This window comes from Zalophus californianus, chromosome 2 (genome assembly GCF_009762305.2).
Source record: "Zalophus californianus isolate mZalCal1 chromosome 2, mZalCal1.pri.v2, whole genome shotgun sequence".
NCBI lineage: Eukaryota > Metazoa > Chordata > Mammalia > Carnivora > Otariidae > Zalophus > Zalophus californianus.
Genome location: NC_045596.1, coordinates 187,101,293 through 187,125,966, shown reverse-complemented (window position 1 = coordinate 187,125,966; position 24,674 = coordinate 187,101,293). Strand labels below are relative to the sequence as shown.

Genomic DNA, 24,674 nt, shown 5'->3' with positions numbered 1-24,674 from the left:
TCTCTCAAAAAAAAAATGCATAAGCTGGAGTTTCACAGAGCATTGTAGGGAAAACTATAACTTCCTGTACTATAGTTATAGCCCTGAAGTTACCCCCTCCCCCGTCTCTCTCTCTGTCAATTAAGTCTGTGTCTTCTTAAATAAACAAATGTGCTTGATGGAACAAGCAACAGTAAAGAATTTCCAAAATTATAAAGGGGGGCCTAGGTGGCTCACTTGGTTAAGAATTTCCAAAATTATGATATATCTTTGGTATATTTTCTTTTAAAACTAAGAAAATACTATAGCAAATACAAATATTGGCTCAGAAACTCAACTGTGCAAGGCAACCTAATTTCTATTAAGAGACTCTGTTCTGCCACGTGGTGAAAACAATTTGGGTCCCTTTTTCTCTTCTCCTTTGGCAATGATTTACATATAAGTCCCAGGGATTTCTATAGTACTAAAGATGGAAAGGGAGGGGCATAGGGTCTGGATCTTCACCTATCCATGCGGGCATCAGCTGTCAGGTCCTTATTCCCTTCTGGTCTTCGGTCACCACTCCATCAAGGTCATTCTTGACATTTGCCTCATTTCCAACCATGAGGCTCTCCAGGTCTGGCTTGTTTTCAGCTAACTTGGTTGTCCTTGGATACAAAATGCTGTTCTGTTGCTCCCAGGCCACACTGGGGCAGGAGAAACTAATGCAGGCTCTCAAGGTCCTTTGAACCAGCAGGCTGCCCTACAGGTACTGGAATGTATTCTCCTGCTCCCTTATTATCCTCAATGAGCTCTGCAAGGCTGTCTCTGATCTGTGTACTAACACATCACCCAGTCATTTATATCCTGGCTTCTTGCTGCCTCTCTGAGCTGGAGAAGAGTACCGCGCCCGTTTCTCAAGGACCCACACTGACATCTCACTCTTGCTTTCTTCCTACCATACTTCCTTTCTCCCTAGGTTTGGGGAAACTTGGTGTAATCTTTGGAAGGATGGGGTGGGCAGGAAAATTTGCTTTTCTTCAGGTATTCTACCAAATCTACTGTTTATACTTGAAATCCTTCTCTTCTTTTGGAAATTCTAATTCTAATGCCAAGAATAATTTTCATTTTCTCTGCTTTCTGAATGTTTTTCTTTTCCCCTGAGGCCATGACACAGAATGTTTAGCTATCTGCATGAGAAAAGGGTCATGGGATACAAACAAGCATATAGGAAAAAAACCCTCATGCGTTAAAATAGCAAAATATTATTATTCAACAGTACAGAGGAGCAAAAATGGTCTCACTGATAACATTTATTAAACATTGATTTTAATAGTAACAGGGATTATCCTGTTGATGAGGTGAAAGCAGAGGTGCCCCTGACTCATAAAAAAGGTGGTGTGGTGTTTTAGTATACAGGACAGAGACAGAGTTACAGAATTCATTGAAGTGCTTTTAAAAATGATGCGTAGGGGGGCGCCTGGGTGGCTCAGTCAGTTGAGCGTCTGCCTTCGGCTCAGGTCATGATCCAGGGATCCTGGGACTGAGCCCCGCGTCAGGTTCCTCGCCCAGTGGGGAGTCTGCTTCTCCCTCTGTCTACCGCTCTGCCTACTTGTGCTCTCTCTCTTTCTCTGTCAAATAAATAAATAAAATCTTAAAAAAGAAATGATGGGTAGGGGGGCACCTGGCTCGCTCAGTTGGAAGAGCAGGTGACTCTTGATCTTGGGTGGTGAGTTCAAGCCCCACATTGGGTGTAGAAGTTACTTAAATAAAACTTAAAACAAATTATTCGTAAGTTGTATGAAACACTAAATACTGGGGAAGCCAGTTCAAAAGGTACTTAAAAATCAATCACATCAACTCCAAGTAAGTAATGGCTTTATTCACAGAGAATGCAAGTCAGAAACCAGAAGCGTCAATGTGGAAGGTAGATAGTTATAGTTGGAGGCGTTATTACTACCCATACAATTAAGCTTAATTGTGCAATAAAATACCGAATATGCTTGTTGGAGTCTTGAATAAAGTAAGGAGGAGATGCTAAGATTATGAATGGCAGAGAAGTTATGGAACTCTCTTTAGCAAGGGGGTCTACCTGTGTTAGTTGGGGCTGAAGAGTGCCCCAGTTCCCCTGCCTCCAGCAACCACTGAGCCACTTTCTCCAGGGATCAGGGCCTTCCAGAAGAAGTCCCTCTCTCTGAACACCTTTTTTATTTTTTATGATTCAGGGACTCCTTTGCCACCAGAAATCACATCCTTTAAATAATAGTGACTAAAATCTTTCTAACCAAACTTTTTGTTTCATAAGCATGCATAAAATGTTAATAAGACAAACTTTGACTGAAGTACCCCATTGACAGTCATTCAGCCAGGAGTACAACCAGATCCCCAGATGGACCCTGTTGCCACTGCATGGGAATCGCCATGTAGACACCAGAAGTATGTGTGTTCCTGCCACGTCAGCACCTCTCTCTAGGACAACAATCTTACCTTTCTGATTTTCCTATCACCAGGACCCTCCAAAGTTTTCAGTGTCTAAAGTGAGGATGCAGTAATGCTTGTTGAAAGATTTTGAAAAAGAAAAGAGTGAATGAATGAATAAATAAATTAGGTGTTAGTGGTTCAGATAATTTCTATGTTGATGTGGAAAAGTAGGAGGAAAATGCATACCCAAGGGAGCTGACCACTAAAGGAAGAAGGTTCTAGAATGAACAATGGGTTAAAAAAAAAAAAAGACACATTTTGTAGTTTCATAGTTTTGCTTGGCGTTAGCTAAAACAGGAACTGGTAGTTGAAGCATGTTGAAGGAATCCTCATGACTTCTGAAGGTATGTGGTGTGCATGTTCACTTTAATGGCACCTGATTATAAAGAACTTGTCAATTAAGGTATTGTTCTTATTAGCTAAGCTACCCTGAGCAAGAATTGCAGAGAAATATTGCATTTATTTTGTTTTGCCTTTTTGAAAGCAATGCATCAATGCAATGTGAATGTGTCTATTAAATACCTTTGAATGAAATTCAGAAATTCATGTGTGGTCTTACATGATCAAAAGAAATAAATTTTCAGAATTCATTCCTCTCTGCTTAATGCTGAAATTTACCATGTGAATAAATAGTAAGGTATGTTCTAATTACTAACAGTTTTAGATCTACACCTACACACATTGTCAGCACTATCAACAAATCCTTAAATGTTTTTTCTTTATTTCTTGTGCCTTTTACTCTTTAGCAGATCCCATTCTCTATTCCCAGTTTGGTAAAATATGTAAGACTCTAAAAGTTTCCGCTAAAGATAAAAAAAGCTAGCTCAACACCCTACTCTCATTTCTATACAACCCTGTCCCCCCCACCCCACCCCACCACCCAGGCTCCAGGACACCATGCCACATTTGAAAGCAGAGTTTTCTCTCTGATATCCCAGATGTCTTGGGATATCAGGCAGGCAGAAAGCCACTGAGTGCTGGGATCGGTGGGTAGACACATGTTCTGCTGAGCACCATTCTCTCCCCTGCCTGTGTAAGGGATACCTGGATCTTGTGATCACAGGCAGCTCATGCTCCTGAGGGCATCTGAGGTCTCTCTTTTCTGAGAAAGTCCATGAAGGGAGAGGACAGTATAGATTTCCGTGGAAAACCTCTTGTCAAGGATTCCAGCTACAGCGTGCCCTAATGACAGGATAACTGGACAGAAGCCAAGAAGAAATACGATATCTTCCACTTGGAAAATATAAAAAATTGTGATTAGTAAAGTCAAGTACAACAAAGATGATAATACTTCCTGAATTAATATAATATTTAATTTTAATATCTGTTAAAAATCTTCTAGTGATATTTAACTAATTGAACAACTTGATAATAAAAACAATTCCAGACATAGAAGCAAACAAAACTTTTTGTTTTTTTAAGTGGTTAGAGAATCACACATAACTTGTTCTTTTTTAAATATCAATGATCAAATAAATGAGTCATGGTATGGTGATTTCACTAATTAAAGCTATTATAGGAACATAATATATGGCAAACTAGAATTAGTAATCCAAGGCAAATAACAGAGAAAAGAAAATATCTACTTAAGAAGTAGAGTTGCGGGGGCGGCGGGGGGGACGTCTGGGTGGCTCAGTCGGTTAAGCATACAACTCTTGGTTTTGGCTCAGGTCACGAACTTGGAGTAATGAGATTGAGTCCTGCGTTGGATTCTGTGCTCAGCACCGAGTCTGATTCAGGTTCTCTCTCTTCCCAGTCTGCCCCTCCCCCCACTTGCCCATGTGTGTGCATGCTCTCTCTCTCTCTCTCAGATAAATAAATTAAATCTTAAAAAAAAAAAAAAGAATTAGTGTTGGGATACCTGAGAATGGTATGGTATGAAATTAGACCAAAGAAGTAGAAGGAGGAGGCCTGGGTGGCTCAGTCATTTAAGCTTCTGCCTTCGCTCAGGTCATGATTTGGGGGTCCTGGGATTGAGCCCTGTGTGGGGCTCCCTGCTCGGCGGGGGAGTCTGCTTCTCTCCCTCTCCCTCTACTGCTCACCCTGCTTGTGCTCTCTCTCAAATAAATAAATAAATAAAATCTTAAAAAAAAAAGAAGGAAATAGGCTAGTAGGGCAAATAGACTACTCTATCTACAAAAGAGATACATTTACATCAGAACATGATGTATATCATCATATGGGTCTGTTCACATTTAAATAAATAACACTGTTAGAACAATGTAAGAAAAAATATCAAAAGAAAAACAACAAAATGAAAAGTGCTTAACATACTGCTCTAAATATATAAAGAATTTTAAATATAAATACTCTGCTTTCACACCATAGGCAGTCAAGGAAGATTAAAAATGAATACCAAAGGAAAACCCTGACAAACTAAATCGAATCACATGGGATATGTGCAGTTTCACAGCAATTAAAGAGGCACAAATTAGAACTCATAAAATGGCACAAATAACTAAAAGATGCTTTTTTTAAAGGCAGTGTTGGAGGAGGATCTGTAACCATTTGACATTTTGCTGGTGGGCTGCATTATTTCTGAAGAGCGACCTCTCAGTGTGTAGCAAGAGCTAAAAATCTTTTGAAACATTTAATCTACCCATTCCATTTTACAAAAGAGAAAAGAGAAGGAAAAATCATAAAGGGAAAAATGAAATTTGTGCAAAGTACATAGCAGCATTATTTTTCATAGTAAAAACAAGAAACAGCTCTAATGCACAAAGTGAAATGGTTTAGGCAACTGCTCAATATTAACAGAATGGACTATAGCACACTATTATGTGGATTAGGTTGATCCATAAAAATCTATACATGAGGCTGTAAGAAATAAAGCTAAGTGACAAATATGTCCACTGCTAAACTGTAAGCTGCTTGGGAGACTGAACCATCTCTTACTCATACTGAATCCGCAGGGTCAAACTTTGTTCCTGGTACGTGATAAATGCTCCAGCGCATGTTGAATGAATGCTTGAATGGCTTTTCTATTAATGCTGAATTCTTGACCTTCTGCCTGCTCTGACCTTGGTAAACTTGCATTTGCTAGCTTTCACACGGCTCGCTTAGATTTCTGGACTCTAGCCTGCCCAGCCTCAAATAAAAGCATACCCTTTGTGGTCCTGGCACCTAACTAGTGACCTCTGCTCTACCGAAGCCTCCATACCCGGGGAGTCAGACAGCTGCAGTTCAATCAACAGCCAACATGAAGTCTGCATTCATCGGCAAGCTTGTGGGGGAAAAGATGCCTAAACTTTGTCAAATGTACAAAACTGGGAAGAAACTCGAGTCTCCCCACTCCTCCGTGCCTAGCCTAAAGAAGCAAATACAGACAAGGATTCGATCTTCTCTTACTTGACATCCCAGTCACCCAGCTACTCTGACGGGAAGGCTAACAACACTAGCCTCAAGAAGCCTCCAGCTGTCCCAGAACATTCTGCCCAGAATATGTCCCGAGATTCCGTTGACAGCGGAGTAGCACATGAAGCCCTTTCGGGATTTACAAAAGAAGTGTCCAGTCCCCCCTGCACTCGGGCTTTCCCCTTTGCTGCTGGCGCTGGATGCCAGGCCCATAAGTATTTCATGGTAGAAAGAATGATTGAATGATTGAATGGCGGGAAGAGGGGATTCGGCAGGTTGCCAGATTATGAGGTAATCACAGCATCAAGTAACGTTAGCATTTATTTTGGAGGATCTTAATTTATTTGCGAGAGCACACAACTCTGAATTCAGAGGCCCAAATCCAAGCAGTGAGCGTGGTGAGGGACACCGTTACAAGGAAGAGGAAAAAAACCCAGCCTGAACTCCCTTGGCCAAGCAGCGGGTCCCGTGCAGGCCCGAGATTAAAGAAAGCCCTGCTTGAGGCATCGGTCCCGTGGTCCGTCCCCGGGTCGGCCCCAGCCAAAGCCTTCTTGTGCTATAAATACAGCGGCCCACATGCTGCAGAGACACGGTGTTCCCTCTGCTCGCCGGGACAGATAACATGAATTTGCCCTTTAAACGTCCCAAGCTGAAGGCACAGCCCCCCGCCCACCCCTACCTCCCGGAAGCGCCTTCGCTCCGGTTGCCCTCTGCCGAGGAGGGGGACGGCGAGGGGGTGTCCAAGCACCTGCCCAGCCAATGCGCAGTGCGCGCGCGGCCCCCGGGGGGTGCCTCCTCCTCTCGCGAGAGACTGGGCGGGGGATATAAGGAGGGCTGCGGGGGGAGCCGAGCGGCCCCTTAGCGTCGCGCAGGGACGGAGAGCGGGTGGCCGTGCCTGGCCGGGCGGAGGCGAGAGCGAGAGCGAGAGCGCGAGCGCGAGCGCGGCTCCCGGAGGCTGTGTGCGCCCGGCTGTCACCATGAGTGATCACGCGTTGAGCTTCCTGAAGGATTTCCTGGCCGGCGGCGTCGCCGCTGCCGTGTCCAAGACCGCGGTCGCCCCCATCGAGAGGGTCAAACTGCTGCTGCAGGTAGGGACGGCGCGGGCGCAGCGAGCCGGGTGCGGGCCGGGCAGGGCGCGCGGGACGCTGGCGAGCCGCAGCGGCCAGGGGGAGCGGGGCGGGCCAGCCGCGCAGCCAATCTGTGCTAGGCCACAGGCCCCGGCGCCCGGCCTACGCGAAGGGGAAGGTGCCCTCTGCGTAGACAGGTCCAGCGTCAGTAGCAGATTCCTGGTGTCGGGTGGCGCCCAGCGTTCGGGTGTCTATATATGGAAACCCACCCGGGGTAGGTTACAGCCAGCCAGATCCTGCTCCTGGGACAGCACTGACCCTCCACTTAGGCCTCCTAGGTCGGCCTCGCCTTTAGAATTTCAGTGTCCCTTGCACCCTTTTTCCTGCATCTACCTTCTACAATACAAAACCTCAGAATAATTATTACTCAAAAACTCGCGTAGTGTGTCCCGTGCACCATGCTGTAGGCTGACATATATTTCATTTATCTTTGTATAACCTCTGTTAGATACTATTCCCCCTATTTTGCAGCTGAAGAAAGAGGTTTTGAGAGATTAAATAGTTTTCAGAGCAGACTCATATTGTCTTACTTACCCCGTCCCTCAGTCTTTCCCTCTGCAGTCTGGTCTCCGGTTTATCAGTCTCCTCCTCCCCTCATCCTGTCGTGTTTGTCTCTACTTGCCCAAAAGGCAAGGGCCGCTCAATGAGAAACTCAGCCTCCTCAATTTGGGAGTCAAAATTATCATAAAGAAAAAACCCAACTGCTCACTCACAGTAACAAAGCCCTCAATAATCAATTACTTGGATAATCTGCTTGAAAATTTTCAGGCTGTAATACCTAGTGGATTTATTCTACTTCTGTGAGAGCATCTACTCCTCAGAGGTCCTGGTCTCCAGGGAGATTCAGTGAGACTGAGGAATCATTATCTCCTGCCTGTCCATCATGTTTGTTATATCAGAGCAGGTGCCCTTTAGGGCAGGCATCTTTAATCATTTCAATCTCCCGATGAGCCCCTAGTGTAGTTCTGGCAGTGCGTAAATGACTCTACAATGAAATCTTTTCAGTTTATTTGGGGAAGAACCTTTTCTCTCAAGTGCCCTGATAATTGAGGCAAAAGTGGATTTTTTTGGCTTGTTATCCAGGTAGCCAACGTGCTTACTTAGATTTAGTTAATATCTACTTGATTTCCCCCTATATTTTTTTAAGAAAGAAAATCAGAGAGTTGTACACGTTCATTTGCTCAGGTCCTCTTTCCTTCTCCCTCTGCTCTGGCCATCCTTACCCAATTCCTCCCCTCCCTCCCCTCCCCACACAGGTCCAGCATGCCAGCAAACAGATCAGTGCTGAGAAGCAGTACAAAGGGATCATTGATTGTGTGGTGAGAATCCCCAAGGAGCAGGGCTTTCTCTCCTTCTGGAGGGGTAACCTGGCCAACGTGATCCGTTACTTCCCCACCCAAGCTCTCAACTTCGCTTTCAAGGACAAGTACAAGCAGATCTTCCTGGGGGGTGTGGACCGGCATAAGCAATTCTGGCGCTACTTTGCCGGTAACCTGGCTTCCGGTGGGGCAGCTGGGGCCACCTCCCTCTGCTTTGTCTACCCGCTGGACTTTGCTAGGACCAGGTTGGCTGCCGATGTGGGCAAGGGTGCCGCCCAGCGCGAATTCAGTGGTCTGGGAGACTGTCTCACCAAGATCTTCAAGTCCGATGGCCTGAAGGGTCTATACCAGGGTTTCAGCGTCTCTGTCCAGGGCATCATTATCTACAGAGCGGCCTACTTTGGAGTCTATGATACTGCCAAGGGTGAGAGAGGGGCCTCAGGGGCTGCGGAGTGGGGAGGAGGAAGGTCCCCAGGGGTCTGTAACTCATGAAGGACCGGATATTAATCTTGGTTTTGTTCTAGTCCCTGGGCTAACCGATGCTTCTGAATGAGGAGGTGGTAGGGTGTGGATAAATAGCTAAAGGACTCTCCTTGTCCCCTTCTGAAATAAACTCTGGCCTTCAAATATTCAGAGAGGAAGAAGGGGAGCCTGCTTTCCCCCTTGCCACAGTTCTGTCAGTGACCAAGTTGAACTTGGAGCCACTTCAACATGCCCTGTACATTGGGCACAACGCTGGCTTCCCTGGATCCGGAGGGCAGTCCCCGGCTTGGTTGGCTGCCTGGTTGTGAGGCATCCATAAGGGGTCAGGTTCTTCCAGAAGGGTAGGGCATGGAGTCGGAGGTACGGTAGCCTCTTCTCCATCCCTACTTGCTTTTGGCTGAGCTGCTGAGAGAAATCACTTCACAGCCATTTGGCTTCTTGCCTCTGCTCACAGGGATGTTGCCTGACCCCAAGAATGTGCACATTATTGTGAGCTGGATGATTGCCCAGAGTGTGACAGCAGTCGCAGGGCTGGTGTCCTACCCCTTTGACACTGTGCGCCGTAGGATGATGATGCAGTCTGGCCGGAAAGGGGGGTAAGCCTGACACCTACTGGTCTCTTATTTCTCTGGCCCAAGGGGGAATCACTGTTCAGTGCTCTTTCTAGTCTTCACTGTTCTGGTTGTTAAAATTACGTGATAAGAACTTAGGAAAGCAGCTTCAGAGTCAGTCCCCCTTAACACTGCCGTTAACTGTTCCTTCAGAGAAAAGAATGTGTTCCTATGAAAGAGATAAGAACATCAAAAATGAGATATTTAGAGGTGAACTTAACTAAGTAATATTATAGAGGCGGTAGGCCCTTTTCGCTTAGAACCTGGGTACAGAAATACAGGAAATTAATTAGCTAGTTTACTTAAAAATAATTCTTGCTTTTGTTATCTAGCCGTTACAAGTGTTAGTGGGAGAGGGTGCTTTTGCTGGGTGACATGCCCTGAAGCCGTTTTGGCTTACAGAGGTTGAAACATGAAACTGCCATTTTTAGCGTCGAAAAGTCAAATATTAGTTCCGTTTGCTTCAACCTAACAGTTGTACCTCTTTTAAACTGTGACACCTTGGGCAATATAATCTGAGACTCTGCCCATAAAATTTTCTTTTCTCATCCCTAAAAAGGGGGACCACGCAGCTTACTACTTCCACTCCACCCCAGCCCCTCCCATTTTGCAGTCTGACCATGTGAGTTAGCTAGTTAACTGCCCTAGTTTCTTCACCTGACTTTGGCTGGAAAGAGTAGGACTGACAAGAGATGCTGCCTGACAGTTACACAGGGAAGCGGGTGTCTGGCTGGACACCACAGAGTTGGGGGCTTAGGGCTCGAGTGACTGACTTTTCTAACACTGCGTGTAGATGTCTTTCAGAGGGAAAGCCTCTTTCCTCCAGAATTACAGAGCCCTTACCAACATTTGTTTCCACAGCGGATATCATGTACACTGGGACGGTGGACTGCTGGAGGAAGATTGCAAAAGATGAAGGAGCCAAGGCTTTCTTCAAAGGTGCCTGGTCCAATGTGTTGAGAGGCATGGGCGGAGCTTTTGTACTGGTGTTTGTATGATGAGATCAAAAAATACGTCTAATATAGTTACAACCCAAGGTCATTGGTTCCAGATCCATTGTGTGGTTTAACAGACTTTTCCTATGGGAAGTAAAAGAAAGATCTGGGATAAAACCAGACTGAAAGGAATACCTCAGGAAAAAAAAGCTTCACTGAGTGTTCATTAAACCACAAATGTATTTTGTATTTATTTTACATTTAAATTCCCACGTCAGATAGAAAATAACTTATCATACTTGTACAATTAACTGAAGAACTGATAATGAAGAAGATAGCCGAATGTGAAATCTCAATAAAGACCACTTCATGCACCATGTTTTTTTGAATTCTTATTAACTGCTACGTGGATTTAAACGTAAGACCATAAATGCATGTTCTCTAGCATGACTCACTTACATAACTCAGTGGCCCAGCTTTTGAATGTCAGATGTTCTACTATGTATCACATGAGTACCTACAATGCTAAAAAGTTCTGATTTTCAAACTTTGCAGCTTTTACCCACTTTCTTTTTCTCTTACCTCGTGCTGTGGTGCTGGGGGCCCCAAGGTGGTGGCATGGATCCTGGCTTTCATAATCCCACCTGATTTTTTGCACTTTTCATGCAATCTTCAGGAACTCTGAGATTACACTAAACAGTTTCAGGAATTCTGCAAGATTAGGAAATGTTCCGTTTCGGGGCCTGTAGAGAACTGATACCTAGAATTTTATGACAGGTGGGCATTGACAATCAGCTAGCAGGCTAGTATTTAGTACCTGTTAGGCTATGTGGAAGATATAAAAAGACAGGAACCCACTCTGGAAGAAACTTCCGTGGGGTTAGGAGGGAGGAGTGAAATGGCCGTCATTATATAATGCAATGTCTAATATAATCCTGGTTGAGTAGGACGAGAAGGGGTAACATGAAATGTGGGGAGTGGCAGGAGGGGGAACGAAAGAAAATAGAGTTAGATACTCAAGTATACAAAGTATCTGCCAGCACTTCTTTACGGTAACAATTTAGCAAGATCTAGAGGCAAAGTCAGTTTTGGATTTGATTCTCATAAACTAGTGAGCAGGAGAAAAAATTAGTTTCTAGTTGGAAAGACCACAAACAGTTCATAGAGCACGAGCCTGTTAGTGATTTGCTGGAAGCCAGTCCCTATACCCTAGGCAAAGCTTGAAAGGCCCATGTGTTTTATGTTTTCCCTGATGGATGGTTTGAGGGGGTGCAGTGACTCTGTACCTCCTGTTCACCCTCCTTCCCAAGCTCTTCCACCTACTCACCTCCTACCGTCCCCAGTAAAAAATCGGCTGCTTTGTTTTACCACAATATCCAAGGTTACATCTGTCCCTACTGTAGTGCATGTCTATGCCGATGGAACAGGTGAAAGCGCGAAAAAGTTTCTCAATCCTGTCATAGACCTTCTGGATACATTATATCCTCATGTTGCTTTTCATCCCGTGGATGGGATGAATGGTCCAAACTCTGTTGCTGATGGAGAGGAAAGAAAAGCAGGGCAGGCTAGTAGGGCAGATACTTTCATGGAGCTTATCTTAAAGTAAGGCCAGCAGCCCTTTCAGTATTTTGAAACCTAAGAGTTAGGTGAGGGAGGAGCCATGAAAAGCAGCTGGGAATGGAAAGCAATGAATGAAACAGTAGGTTCTCCCAGCCCAACCAAGAACCAAAATTGTTTTTCTAGTCTTTTAACTGGGTCCTCCCGGGCATGGAACAGGAAACGGAGAGGAGAAGTCACCATTTATTAAATAGTACACGTTATCGCCTTGTGCGTGTGATCCGGTCAGCCTCCCGGCTCTGCTGGGGTTCCCTGGATTGTACTCAGGGAGTGCAAATTTGCCTAAAGACTCCTAGAACGAAGCCTCTGTCAGGATGCTGTCATCTGTAAGGGACATCCTACCTTTACAAATCCCTCACAGGACCATCACTCTGCCAAGCTGTCACACTTGGAAGTTCTGGGAAGATGCAAAGGGTTTAAACTAACAACTCAGACTTGAGCCTTCTGCCCCTCAGGAAATTCGTCATTAGTCCCCTTTCCTGCAAAGCTCTCTCCCTAAATGCAGCCCTGCTCTTACCAATTCTTAAGAATTCTCTTAAAAAAAAACAAGTGTGTTTGTGGTTTATAAAGCATTTCCATATTGGCAGACTAGGTATGCAAACAGTGCTCCCTCTGAAAACAACTAGAAAAGGGCTTCAAAGTATTTACAATAAAAATCTGCTTGAAGGCACTGGGGAGCTAGTAAGGCACGTGAAATTATGGGGCCAAGGCCACGATTTGGAGGAAGACAACCCTGAGAAATGACCTAGTATCGGAGGGTCAGTTTTCCCCAGGGAGGATCTTCAGTATGTGGAAAACAGAGCCGCAGGGATGAGGAACTAGAAACAGAAAACCTCTTGGGGAAAAAATGACAAAACCCAGAATCCAGGGCCTTCCAAGGAAGGGGAGCCCTCCTGGTAAACATCCATGTGGGGACCAGTACCCCCGAAGGGCGACACTGTAACAATAAGAGAGTATGGGAAATATAGCCCCTGTGGTCACTGATGCCCACTCCATCTCTGTTTTAACATGATTTGAGACTTCAAGCACCCTTGCTGCCTGCCAGGAGCAAAAGTAAATCCTGTCTGGAAGAAAACACCATCCAGAGCAGGGGTCAACAAACTCTTTCTCTGAAGGACAAGACAGTAAATATTTCAGGCTTTGTTGGCCAGATGGTTTTTGACACAACACAGCTTTGCCACATTGCAAAAGCAGCCTTGGACAAGTAAAATGAAGGAGGCATGGCTGTGTTCCGGAAAACTTATGTACGAACACTGAAATGTGAATTTCATATAATATTCATGTGTCACAAATATTTCTTCTGATTTTAAAAAACCATTTAAAAAGGTAAAAGCCACAAAACAGACACTAGGCTGCTGGCTCATTGGCTGTAAAGTTGCTGACCCCTGATCTAGAGTTTCAAGTTTTTTTCTACAATTTTTCGTATAAACCCAAAACAGAATCATAACTTTAAAACATCCTATTAAAAATATATTCTAGGGGTGCGTGGCTGGCTCTGTTGGTTAAGCATCCAACTCTTGATTTCAGCTCAGGTCATGATCTCAGGATTATGTGATTGAGTCCCATGTTGGGCTCCACGCTGAGCGTGGTGGAGCCTTAAGATTCCCCCTCTCTCCTTCTCCCCCTCCCATGCTCACAGGCATGATCACTCTTAAAAAAAATATATATATATGTATGTATATGTATATGTAGATATATATATATATGTTCTAAAAGAGCCCATGGGTTAAAAAGTAGAAATCACAGTGGAAACTTGAAAATATTCTGAACTTAATGAAAAGAAAAATACCATTTTATCACAACTGTGGGAAACAGCTAAAGCTATGCTCAGAAGAAACTGACAGCCTTCAATGCACCTACTGGAAAAGGAGAAAGGCTGGGGGTCTGGGTGACTCAGGAGAGCATGCAACTCTTGATCTCGGGGTCGTGAGTTTGAGCCCCAGATTGGGCGTAGAGTTTACTGAAAAAAAAAAAAAAAAGGCTGAAAATCAGTGAACTACACATCCATTTCAAGGAATTAGAAAAATAACAGCAAATTAAGCCCAAAGAATAAAGCTGAAAGCCGATAATTAAGGTAACGGGTATCATTCATAAAAAAGAGACAACATGCCACATGAACTACATAACTAAATGTGAAAGGCAAAACTTCTAGAAAACAATATAGCAGAATATCTTCATGAGCTTGGGTAAATGAAAATTTCATAAAATCCAACATTTAAAAAAAGTACTAACTATAAAAGATTGATAAAGTGGACTAAAGTAAAATTAAGCATTTCTGTCCACAGACATCATTTATAGTGAAAAAGCAAGCCAGAATGGGAGAAAATATTTGTAACACAACTCACACTGGAACTGTATTGTATCCAGAACATGCAACTGCTCCTACAAATCAACAAGAAACAGACACTCAACCCATAGGAAAATAGGCACTTCCACTAAAGATATCCCAATGGCCAATAAACACGAAAAGGTGTTCAATCTCGTATTAGAGCACTGTGACTAAATCACGTGATAATACTGCACGCACACCCACCCAAACGGTTAAATGGAAACGACTGACACTAAATGTCGGTGAGGACATGGAGCAACAGGGACTAGTTAGTACACTCACGCTGGAAAACTCCAACCATGTGGCCTCTATAACCGAGCAACTCCACTCCTAAGTACATGCCAACCCAGTGCAGGCACATGTAATCAAGACACATCTACAGAGAATCTTCATATTAGCATTACTCATAATAACCGAAAACCTGGCAACCACCTCAAAGGTCTGTCAACCACAGAATGGAGAAATAAATCCTGGTGTGGTCATACGCTAGAATACAGAAATGAGAACTAATGAATTACAGCGGCATGCAACACCATGAAAGAACGTCAGAAACATAATAAATATGCTCTGCAAAAGCAGGCAGACACAAAAGAATCTAGTTCTATTCATATGACAATCAAAAACAGGCAAAACCACACTAGCGTGTTAAAAGTCTAGATAGCAGTTACTTTTGGCAAAGAGCGTCATGACTGATAGGGAGTGCCGCCCCCCTGCCCAGGGATCTTGTGAGTCCTAGCAATATTCTAACTTTGGATCTGGTTAGTGGTGATGCACGTGTTTGCTTTGTAACAATACACAATGTATGTAACAGCAACAATTTATGTTTTGTGCCTCTTTCTGTAATATTTACATAAACAGTTAGCAAAATCTTTGGAATGCCATTCTCATGTCCCTCTGACATTCCCCAAAATATAATTTCAAATTATATCTTCTCAAATTAATGGTAGAATTAGGTTTTTCTAGTTAGTATACATAACTACATGCAAAGATGATATATTTACTTAGTACCAGGTTTTTTCTTCATGAAATAAAACATTCTCAGAATAAAATAAAGAAAACAAAGCATACTGCAAACTTGGAGATCAGCTATAATTTCCAAATACATGAAATAAATGTGTGATTGTTGGTAAAGACTATCATTGTAACATAAATACTGTAAGAATTTGGAACCATAGTTTTTAATAGTTTTTTGGTGACTAAATGTTTTTTTACCATCTTACAATAGTGGATGTGAAATTAGGTTCCTAGGAAAAAACCCCATGTCTCATTATAGTAAATTAATGACATGTTACCTCTTAAGTTTTACTTTGTAAAACAGTAAACCCTTAAAAACATCATCTTAGAATAAATAGTGCAACTTACCTGAACTTAACGAAGTATACTTTGAAAGAGGCATAGAACTTTAAGACTGCATCATGGTGGCTCCAGAAATCTCTCTCGGTGGCTTAAAAAAACAGTCACCAGAACTTTAAAATCAAAACTTTCTGCTATGATGTAATCTTATTTGCTGTAAGCAATCTTGAACTCTGCAGTTGGGAGCTCAAATACACTACTGCTGGAGCTGCTCCGTGATTTATTCCAATGGCATCGTTGTTATTAAATCCTCATAAAAAAAGGTCCTAAACTGATGTTTTAACAGTAAGTTTTAAAAAAGGGTATTTCTTATCACTCACAATGCATGTGAAATGTTGAGGTCTTAAAAAAACATTCTGGGCACCTGGATGGCCCAGTCGTTAAGCGTCTGCCTTCGGCTCAGGTCGTGATCCCAGGGTCCTGGGATCGAGCCCCGCATCGGGCTCCCTGCTCAGCAGGAAGCCTGCTTCTCCCCCTCTCCCACTCCCCCTGCTTGTGTTCCTGCTCTTGCTATCTCTCTGTCAAATAAATAAATAAAATCTTTTCTAAAAAATAAATAAAATTCCATGAGGCTGTAAGAGTGTCCAATGCAGCATTATAGCAAGTTTACAGAACAAATTAGACGATGTGGTTTGAAGAGATAATGACCAACAATGTAATTATAAGCAAACTCTTTCCCACATAAATGTCATACTTTCAAGGATATAAATAGCTAATACCCTCTCCTCCTTCCAACTTCATTCTAACTCTTAGGCTTGTAAAAGCACATAAAAGTTATTATTCTAATGTTTAAAATGAGAACAAGAAAATGCAGTTGACACTTCTTAATTTATGGGGAAAAAAAAGAAAATGCACTTGAGAGATGGGTACAGGATCAAAACTCAGTTATCTTTAATCCTTTCATTTCTTTCTTCACTATGTCAAGCTAATTCTTCAGGCCTAAAACATGTAACAGACTGGGAAATTAAAAAAAGATGTTGATTTTTAAGTTTATTACTAATTTATTCATGGAAATAAAGTAGCCATTACCATTAAGAACATTTTTTAGGATGGTATACAATCACGTATAGGTTAAGATTTTGGCATTTAAGATATTAAACATTTTATGAATTTAATTAAAATATACTAAATTCAACTTGTGTCTCCAACTTTATATTGGTCATAATACTTTTCACAGTGTGCAGTATTTGAATCTGAAGATGAGAAGCACACAAGCATCACAATGACCTCTTTTTAAAGTTGTCTAGCTATCCATTTTGGACATTGGGTTAATGGTTTGGAAACAACTGCATTACACTACATTTATAAGCAAACCAGAAACATTTTATTTGGAGAATGCAGCTTTTTAATGGAGATTGAAAAAAAGTACGGAAAGTGTGAGATAACAGCTATCCCTTAGGAAATAATCTTAATAGTTCAAAACCTTTCATAAAATCTTATTAAAATTTAGGAGGCAACATTAGTTTAACATTTGACAGATAGGAGAATAATTCTCAGTAAGAATCTTGCCTAGTAATATTAGATCTTGGATTAGTGTAATTTCTAGTTGCAGATGTAAATCTTCAAAGAATATATGTATTAGGTCCAAGTGAACCAAATATTTAATAGTGCTAGATGATCCTTTACCTTTTATAAGTTCTTGAAAATGAAAATAATATACTTATGATTCCTTCGTAAAAGTGTCCCTAAACCATAACAACTTCAAAGTACCTTGACTTTTATCAGAGAATAGCATATTCAAATCCTATCCTTCTATTTTTACTTATCATATAGGAATAATAATGACAATGGAATTATAAATTCTGCCTTGAAAAGATGAATATTGTTGCTTTTCTCAACGTTTACTTCAAGTTGAATCCCTGCTATCAGCAATACTTAGATTAACCTCCCTTGTCAAAGCAGTAAAAACTAAAGGCATTAAATTAGTATCTAAAATCAAAGTATAGCTTTATCTATAAAATTATGTGTTGTATCCGGACATAGGGCAGCAAAGGCCATATAAAATATATTCAGAGACTAATGTCATTATGAATGTAAAAGGTTTTAAAGGTTTCATATATACATATATTTTTCCCTAACAATTTAAAACTCAATTTTTAAAACTGGCTTACAATATCAGGCAGGTGTCCAAATGCTGAGTTTTAAATTCAGCATTATCTTAACTCTTTGTAAAGATAAGTTGTTATACAAACATTGAAAGGGCAATAAGCTAAAAACACAACAAAACAAAACACCCTTGGTTTAGTATAACTACGATTAATAAATAAAGCAGAGCACTAAATGATCTAAGAACCTGGTCACCAGAACAGAGTATCAAATAACAATGAACGAACATTACAGCCCAAAGAAAGCAGCAGAAAAATCTCACAGGTTGTGTTCATGTGAATTTTTTTTTTTTTAACACCACTGTTCCCACACTTCACAGGCCCTATCCTAGACAAAAATCTATCAATACCAACTTAATACCAAGAAATTCTGAACGATAATTTAGCAAAATGCAGTTTGGCTTACTGCCCAAGGTGGTAAGAAAAATAAGTTCAGGAAAACATGCTACAAAGCTTGCGTTAACCTGGAAAAATAAACAACAAATATTATTGTGGCTACAGATCAAGAATTTGCTTTAAAAAAAGAAAGATTTGGCATTTAAAATGGAAACTTTCCAGTACATTCCCAAGGTATACTGAAAAGGCCAGTAATGAAACAATGATGACCAAGAGAGCAGAAGCACCCACAACTGAGATATACTTCGTTCTATGAAATGAGAGTCCACGGGTTTGACAGAAAAATATTCTAATTTCAAAAGTCAACTATACAACACCCTATTTGCCATTACTAATTCCATTAAGAATACTAGGATTTCAAAAGTGGCATTGTAAAAAATGGTACTTCCAGGATTCAACCCAAAAGCCCAAACCAAACAATACAAGAATATTAGATGACATTTAAAGTAGCCTCAACAAATGTGTGATATTTCTCCTTTACCATTTATATTTTAGTTTTCTTTCTCAGCTCTTAAAAACTGTAGTTGGAATTTCTAAAGCTTCAAGACCGTGCATTTCTTATCTTCTCTCTTAATACAGCAAACACTAAACATAACACAACTTGTCAACAGTTATCTCTTGAATCACTGTTCTGACACAACTGAGGATCTATTTCTCGGCTCCTCAAACTGGTGGTGCTGTTTTGCTCAACAACTATTTGCTTATGGTCATACCTGGTCCTTGGACAACCTATTCACAATGTAGTGGACTGTAGCTCTAAAGTCTACCTCATTTCTCAGAATCATCAGTGGTATTTTACCTCAACGTGTAAGAATATGGAAGAGGGCCTTCCAAGTTGAACTTCCTAATACAGTTTGAAATGGTCTGGAATGGTTGATCACATTTTTAAGATCTAACTCAGCACACTTATACAGAGGTAGTAGGTGCCTTTGGTGAATCACAAGGACTGCCCCAGCACAAGCTTCTCTCAATCTACTCACCAAATCTAAATCGGCTCCCCCAATGAAAACAAGTTCAAGTTCTGTTTCATAATAAGAAAGTGTACAATCAAGTCTTACAATCAAATTCTGAGTTATACCACCTAAATTCTGGAGCAAAGAGAAAAATTCAAATTTAGGAGCTATGCTCATGGTTTAAAGCTTCTGAAAAACCACATAAAACAAGAACAATATTGTTAACATCTTGGGTCCAATGTGCTATAGTGATATTATCATAATTGTTTCATCAGTATAAGGGCTGAATCAATTTCTATGTTGAGAAAATATACATGCATATTACCATTTCTCTATCAAATACATATACATCTCATAGAAACACATCCTCATAGGAAACACTGATTTTACATTGTCTTTTTGAGAACAATTTTGCATTGAATTACAATAAAATTACAACTCGTTGTATATCTTAAATTAGAGATGTTTACACAGAGAATTGTACAAGAGCACTTCAATAAGAACTGAACAATGCTTAAAGCAAAAAGTTTTTATAACCAAGCTGTACGAACATTAGGGGGCTTAGGTCTTAGCAACAGCCCTGTGTCAAAAACTGGTCGCTCACTCTTACAACTGAGACCACTGGTAGCACTGGATGTTCTAGAAGCTCCTCCTGAAAATATAAGAAGAAAAAAAATAATTTTATTTAAACTAAATAGATACATCATCACCTGATAAACTTCCTCTCCTAATTTAAAGTCCAGAATAAATTTTTCTTCCCTATCTCACATGCATTTTTATTAGTCTAATATAATTCTCAACAGGAATGCACTTCAGAATTCCCTGTGGAAATTAAACATGTATTAATAAACATGCCCAGACACTCAACACTAGGGGATTCTGATTCAACAGATTTGGGATGGGAATTAAGGTTTTAAAAAGCTGCTCAAATGATTCAAGTGAAAAAAACAAAAAAAAACCTTTGTATAACCACTTACGAATTTATTCAACAAATAATTTACCACATTCAAGGCACAATGCTAAGTACGAATTACTGGAACAAGAACCTATCCTAGTCACTAATTATACCAAGGAAGTGATGCTTGAAGAATGAAATGAATGAACGTAATTACTGGTCATGTGAGTGTTTAACACTCACATGAGCACTGGGGAGTTGGGACATTTTAAGTGGGCCCAAATTTCTTCTAATATTGGCTTCTCTTTTTTATAGTTTAGAACGCATACGTGAAATAACAGCACAGACTTCTGTACATGAGAATGTCTGGCCTTTCTGTGTCACATACCCCAGCGCTAAGTGGTCCACGCATGCTACATTCTCTGGGATATACCACGAGCTGGGTGTGTGCTGATCACAACAGATCAACCATCAGGAGGGATTATATCTCATGACTCTACAGACTAATTCCTGTTTTAGATATCCAGTGAGGAAGACAAAGTACATATAAGGGCTGGAAGATACTAACAATAATTCTTAACTGGCTAGAGGGAATGTTTCAGCAACAGCGTTATCTACTCATGTCTTCCTTCAATAAATGTAATGAAATTAAGCCTCTCCATTATCGAAGATACTACTGTTCTTACAGGTTTCTTTCCTTTGCTGCCATTACATGCTGTGAGTGAAGCCTGAAATTAAGTGAACTAACAAAAGACAAAACATTCCAGTGAAAAATAACAGTGCATTCCAGAAGTCGGCTATTTTAAACTCTAGCCAATAATACGTTATTTTTTATTTTTAAATTTTTAAATTTTTTTTTAAAGATTTTATTTATTTAACAGAGAGAGAGAGACAGCGAGAGAGGGAACACAAGCAGGGGGAGTGGGAGAGGGAGAAGCAGGCTTCCCGCTGAACAGGGAGCCCAATGCAGGGCTCGATCCCAGGACCCTGGGACCATGACCTGAGCCGAAGGCAGTAGCTTAACCAACTGAGCCACCCAGGCGCCCCCATGTTATGTTTTTTAAAAAGGATGAAATACACAAACGTAAATACAAAATAATTCTGAATATGCTTACTTAATGGGCTATACTGGCCAAGAGTTGATCTCACTCGTCTTGGGGACGGTGATGAGCTGAGATAACCCATATTGCGATGATAGTCCATCAGTTGGTCAGAGCGTTTCATACCAACTGTTGGTTTCACAGCTTCAAGCCTTTTCAATAAAGCCTTCATTTAAAGACAATTAATTTGAAAAAAAAATAAAGACAATTAATTTGAAAGTCAATGTTAGGTAAGTATCAATAAGCAGGAAGTTATAGTAATAACTTAGCAAAACAGCAGTAAGTTTTTAAAAAGGCAAATACTTTTTAAAAAATTTTAATTCCAGTATAGTTAACACAGTGTTATATTAGTTTCAGGCGTACAATACAGTGATTCACCAATTTTATACAGTATTCACGTGCTCATCATGACAAATGTACTCTTAATCCCCATCCCCTATTTCATCCACCTGCGCCCCAGCCCCCACTCTGGTAACCATCAGTTTGTTCTCTATAGTTAAGGGAGGGTTTGCTTTTTTGCTTGTCTCTCTTTTTGTTCTTTGTTTTGTTTCTTAAATTCCACGTATCAGTGAAATCATATGGTATTTGTCTTTCTTGGACTTATTTCGTTTAGCATTATACTCTCTAGATCCATCCATGTTGCAAATGGCAAGGTTTCATTCTTTTTAATGGCTGAATAATATTCCATTGTATATATACACATCTTTTTTGTCCATTTATCTCTCCATGGACGCTTGGACCGCTTCCATTGTCTAGCTATTGTAAATAATGCTGTGATAAACATAGAGGTACAGATATTCCTTCAAATTAGTGTTAAGTAGGAAAATACTTGATAGATCCTTATATTACAGATTTTAAATCACTTTTGAGATACTGTATGAAAAAAATATACTTTCAGAAAAATTTAAGGGTCCACCTATCCTGTAAAACCACTATGATTTTAAAACCTGATCACAGGCACGTCTCTCTGTCAGCTTACAGTTTTAGGAAAGGTGCTATAAGCTGAAATTCCTAAACCACAGAACGGTCATAATGGGAGTAATATAACGCTAAAAGCCCGTTGTGTTCAGCCCTAGAAATCACCATAAACCTATCTAAACTACTATAAATTCTGTATACGATTACAGAGCCCTGGCTTTCAACCTGTTTACTTTCCACTTGGGCCCCAACAGAGGACACTGAGGAGAGGCCAAGTGCCCAGGGCTCTCAGGCCCCCACTCCCACTATCGGCCCCTCTATGCTTGCCATGTCACCTGTTTTATATATTTTATATACTAAAGATTCCGCATCAAATTTAGTTTGGAAGAAAAAGTTTTATTGGTAAGAAGTTTGAAAATCAACTACTCTAGAATGTAAAACCTTTTTTTTTTAATTTTATTTATTTATTTGATGGAGAAAGACACAGCGAGAGAGGGAACACAGCAGGGGGAGTGGGAGAGGGGGAAGCAGGCTCCCCGCTGAGCAGGGAGCCCGATGCGGGACTCGATCCCATGATCCTGGGATCATGACCTGAGCCGAAGGCAGACGCTTAACAACTGAGCATCCAGGCGCCCTAGAATGTAAAGCTTTTAAAAGGATATATAAACCAACTAGGCAAGGCAACATAACATCCAGTAACTTGGTATTTTAATATGATTCAGTAACAGAATCTAATGAGTAACATTCTGAATTTTATTTTCTTTCTTCACATATTAGAAGGTGAAAGAGTTTCTTCTGCTTGATTTTGACAGGCATTGTTGAGAAAGGAATATTTAAACAGACCAAATGGATCAAGGAACTGATCTATGGTTGTTTTATTATCTCTTTATTTAGTTAAACTATCTCTGTAGCAAGGTGATCTTCATTTGAAAAGAGAATTGTTCAGCCCTCGGATTCTCGTTAAAAAAAACCAGCCTCATGAGTTCAGTCACAGGACAAGTTTCTTGCACAATCTGTTTTTTCCTTCTGCCTCAACTGAGGTTTTTCTTTTTTTGGCAAAATATACATAAAATTTACCATTTTAACCATTTAAAAACATACAGTTCAGTGGCATTTAGTATATTCATGTCATAATGAACCATGGCCACCAATCATCTCCAGAACTTCTTCTCAACTTTGTGTTTGCTCTTACAGTCTTACCCCTGCCCTTCTATTCGATTCGGTGTTCTGAGTAATTCCAGAGAAGTGTGAGATGGTGGTAGAACAAGTCAAAATATTCCGGAGGACAGCTGTTTAGAGAAAGGAGAGGAAGGTCTTAACAGAAATGAACTGAGCCTGGAGACAAATGGCAGAGGTACAGAGCACAGGAAGCAGTAAACCGACCAACTGAGAGAGCTCAGCCTGCCAGCTTTTTTTTTTTTTTTTTTTTTTGCATGAAATGGCCTTTCTCAGTTTTTAGTCTTCCAAGGCTAGAACAGACCTAACTCCCTCAGGAAGCCAGACCCAACTACAGTTAGTGGTCTTTGCTGAGCTGAGAGTTATGATTTAAACACGGTTCCAGGGGTGCCTGGGTGGCTCAGACGGTTAAGCGTCTGCCTTCGGCTTGGGTCGTGATCCCAGGGTCCTGGGATCGAGCCCCACATTGGGCTCCCTGCTGAGCAGAGAGCCTGCTCAGGGAACCTGCTTCTCCCTCTCCCCTGCTTGTGTGCCCTCTCTCTAATAAATATAATCTTTAAAAAAAAATAAAATAAACATGGTTCCATCTGTAAAGTCTGTGGTCTTGCCACATCATAGCATGTTGTCTTTCTCTTGTTGCACACAGAGAAGCTGTATAATTTAGGGGCAAAATCTCCTAAGATTACACCTCTTCTACCTACAGTTTGTAATTGCTTTGGGCTCTGTAAGACACTGGAAGGAATATTAAGAAAAAAATATAAAATACTGCCCTATAAGGTAATTTATAGTTTGGGAAGAGAACACTACTGTGTGCCTGAGGAGACATTTACAACCAGCTAAGAAACTTCCTATGTACCACACTGTCAGTGCATTTTACTGGGCAGAGCAACACTGGCTGTGCTGATTATCCTATTAACTACTCCCTGAGCTGTGGAGGGTAGGATGGAGAGGACGAAAAACTTGGTATGTTCAGTTAACTACTAATTTTGATTTTTTGCTGGTAGAAGCCTCATTGTTTTTGAGATAAACTAATTTCCTAAATTTACTTGGCTAGATGTATTTTTTTTTTAATTTTAAGAAAACTGCAATGCATATTCATCAGATATAAAACATATAAAGTCATTAAGATCAAAATCAGTTTTGAAATAATTTGACAATAAGGCAAAGAATAAACCCATTCTGTTGTCCTGATATGTCACTTACCAAGTTTATATGCAGAAACTTTGGGAAATAAGAGAGATATCAATGCTATCCAAACCACATGGAACATATCATATATGAGTTTGTATGTCTCATAAGAATATAACGAGCTAAGCAAAACCTAAGGGATATCAAACAGAAATAGCTCTTGCTTATAGAGACTATCAAAATACGAAGTATTGATTATAGTTTAAAACCCAAAATCAAAAGTAGATACATTTTAATCTAGTCAACAGTTTAGAACTTCTGGGTACAACTTAAAAATGACAGTTTTAATTTAATTTTAAAATAAAAATATTTTAACATTTGTATTAGTGACCAGAAATGTAAGCTATCTAGTCAGAAAGACCTGGATTTAAATCCT

General features: G+C 40.8%; 2 protein-coding genes across 10 annotated transcripts in view; one reads left to right on the top strand and one right to left on the bottom strand.

The window, feature by feature from the left end:
* Positions 1 to 6,618: 6,618 nt before the first annotated feature.
* On the top strand, positions 6,619 to 10,647 carry SLC25A4 (solute carrier family 25 member 4). Its single transcript, XM_027599077.2, has 4 exons — positions 6,619 to 6,881; positions 8,177 to 8,663; positions 9,177 to 9,317; positions 10,195 to 10,647. Exons 1-4 carry the CDS (start codon positions 6,771 to 6,773, stop codon positions 10,329 to 10,331), a joined length of 876 nt encoding a protein of 291 aa, XP_027454878.2. The 5' UTR covers positions 6,619 to 6,770; the 3' UTR covers positions 10,332 to 10,647.
* Positions 10,648 to 16,894: 6,247 nt separating this feature from the next.
* CFAP97 (cilia and flagella associated protein 97) overlaps positions 16,895 to 24,674 on the bottom strand; it is a 44,604-nt gene continuing 36,824 nt past the window's right edge. For 6 of the 9 annotated variants that reach the window (XM_027598670.1, XM_027598667.1, XM_027598672.1 and 3 more), the window contains 2 exons: positions 21,032 to 21,182; positions 19,526 to 19,673 (listed from right to left, as the gene is read on the bottom strand). In XM_027598670.1, coding sequence (XP_027454471.1) covers positions 19,552 to 19,673; positions 21,032 to 21,182 — 273 coding nt within the window. In that variant the 3' untranslated portion in view covers positions 19,526 to 19,551. Of the gene's footprint in view, positions 19,674 to 21,031; positions 21,183 to 22,511; positions 23,224 to 24,674 lie in introns of those variants that run through there. The other 3 variants (XM_027598674.2, XR_003520738.1, XM_027598675.2) reach the window with 3 other exon arrangements.

Coding starts and splice junctions, on each gene's coding strand:
- SLC25A4 (XM_027599077.2), top strand. CDS start 6,771: ATGAGTGATCACGCGTTGAGCTTCCTGAAGGATTTCCTGGCCGGCGGC. Junction 6,882..8,176: donor GGGTCAAACTGCTGCTGCAG/GTAGGGACGGCG, acceptor CTCCCCACACAG/GTCCAGCATGCCAGCAAACA. Junction 9,318..10,194: donor GCAGTCTGGCCGGAAAGGGG/GGTAAGCCTGAC, acceptor TTGTTTCCACAG/CGGATATCATGTACACTGGG.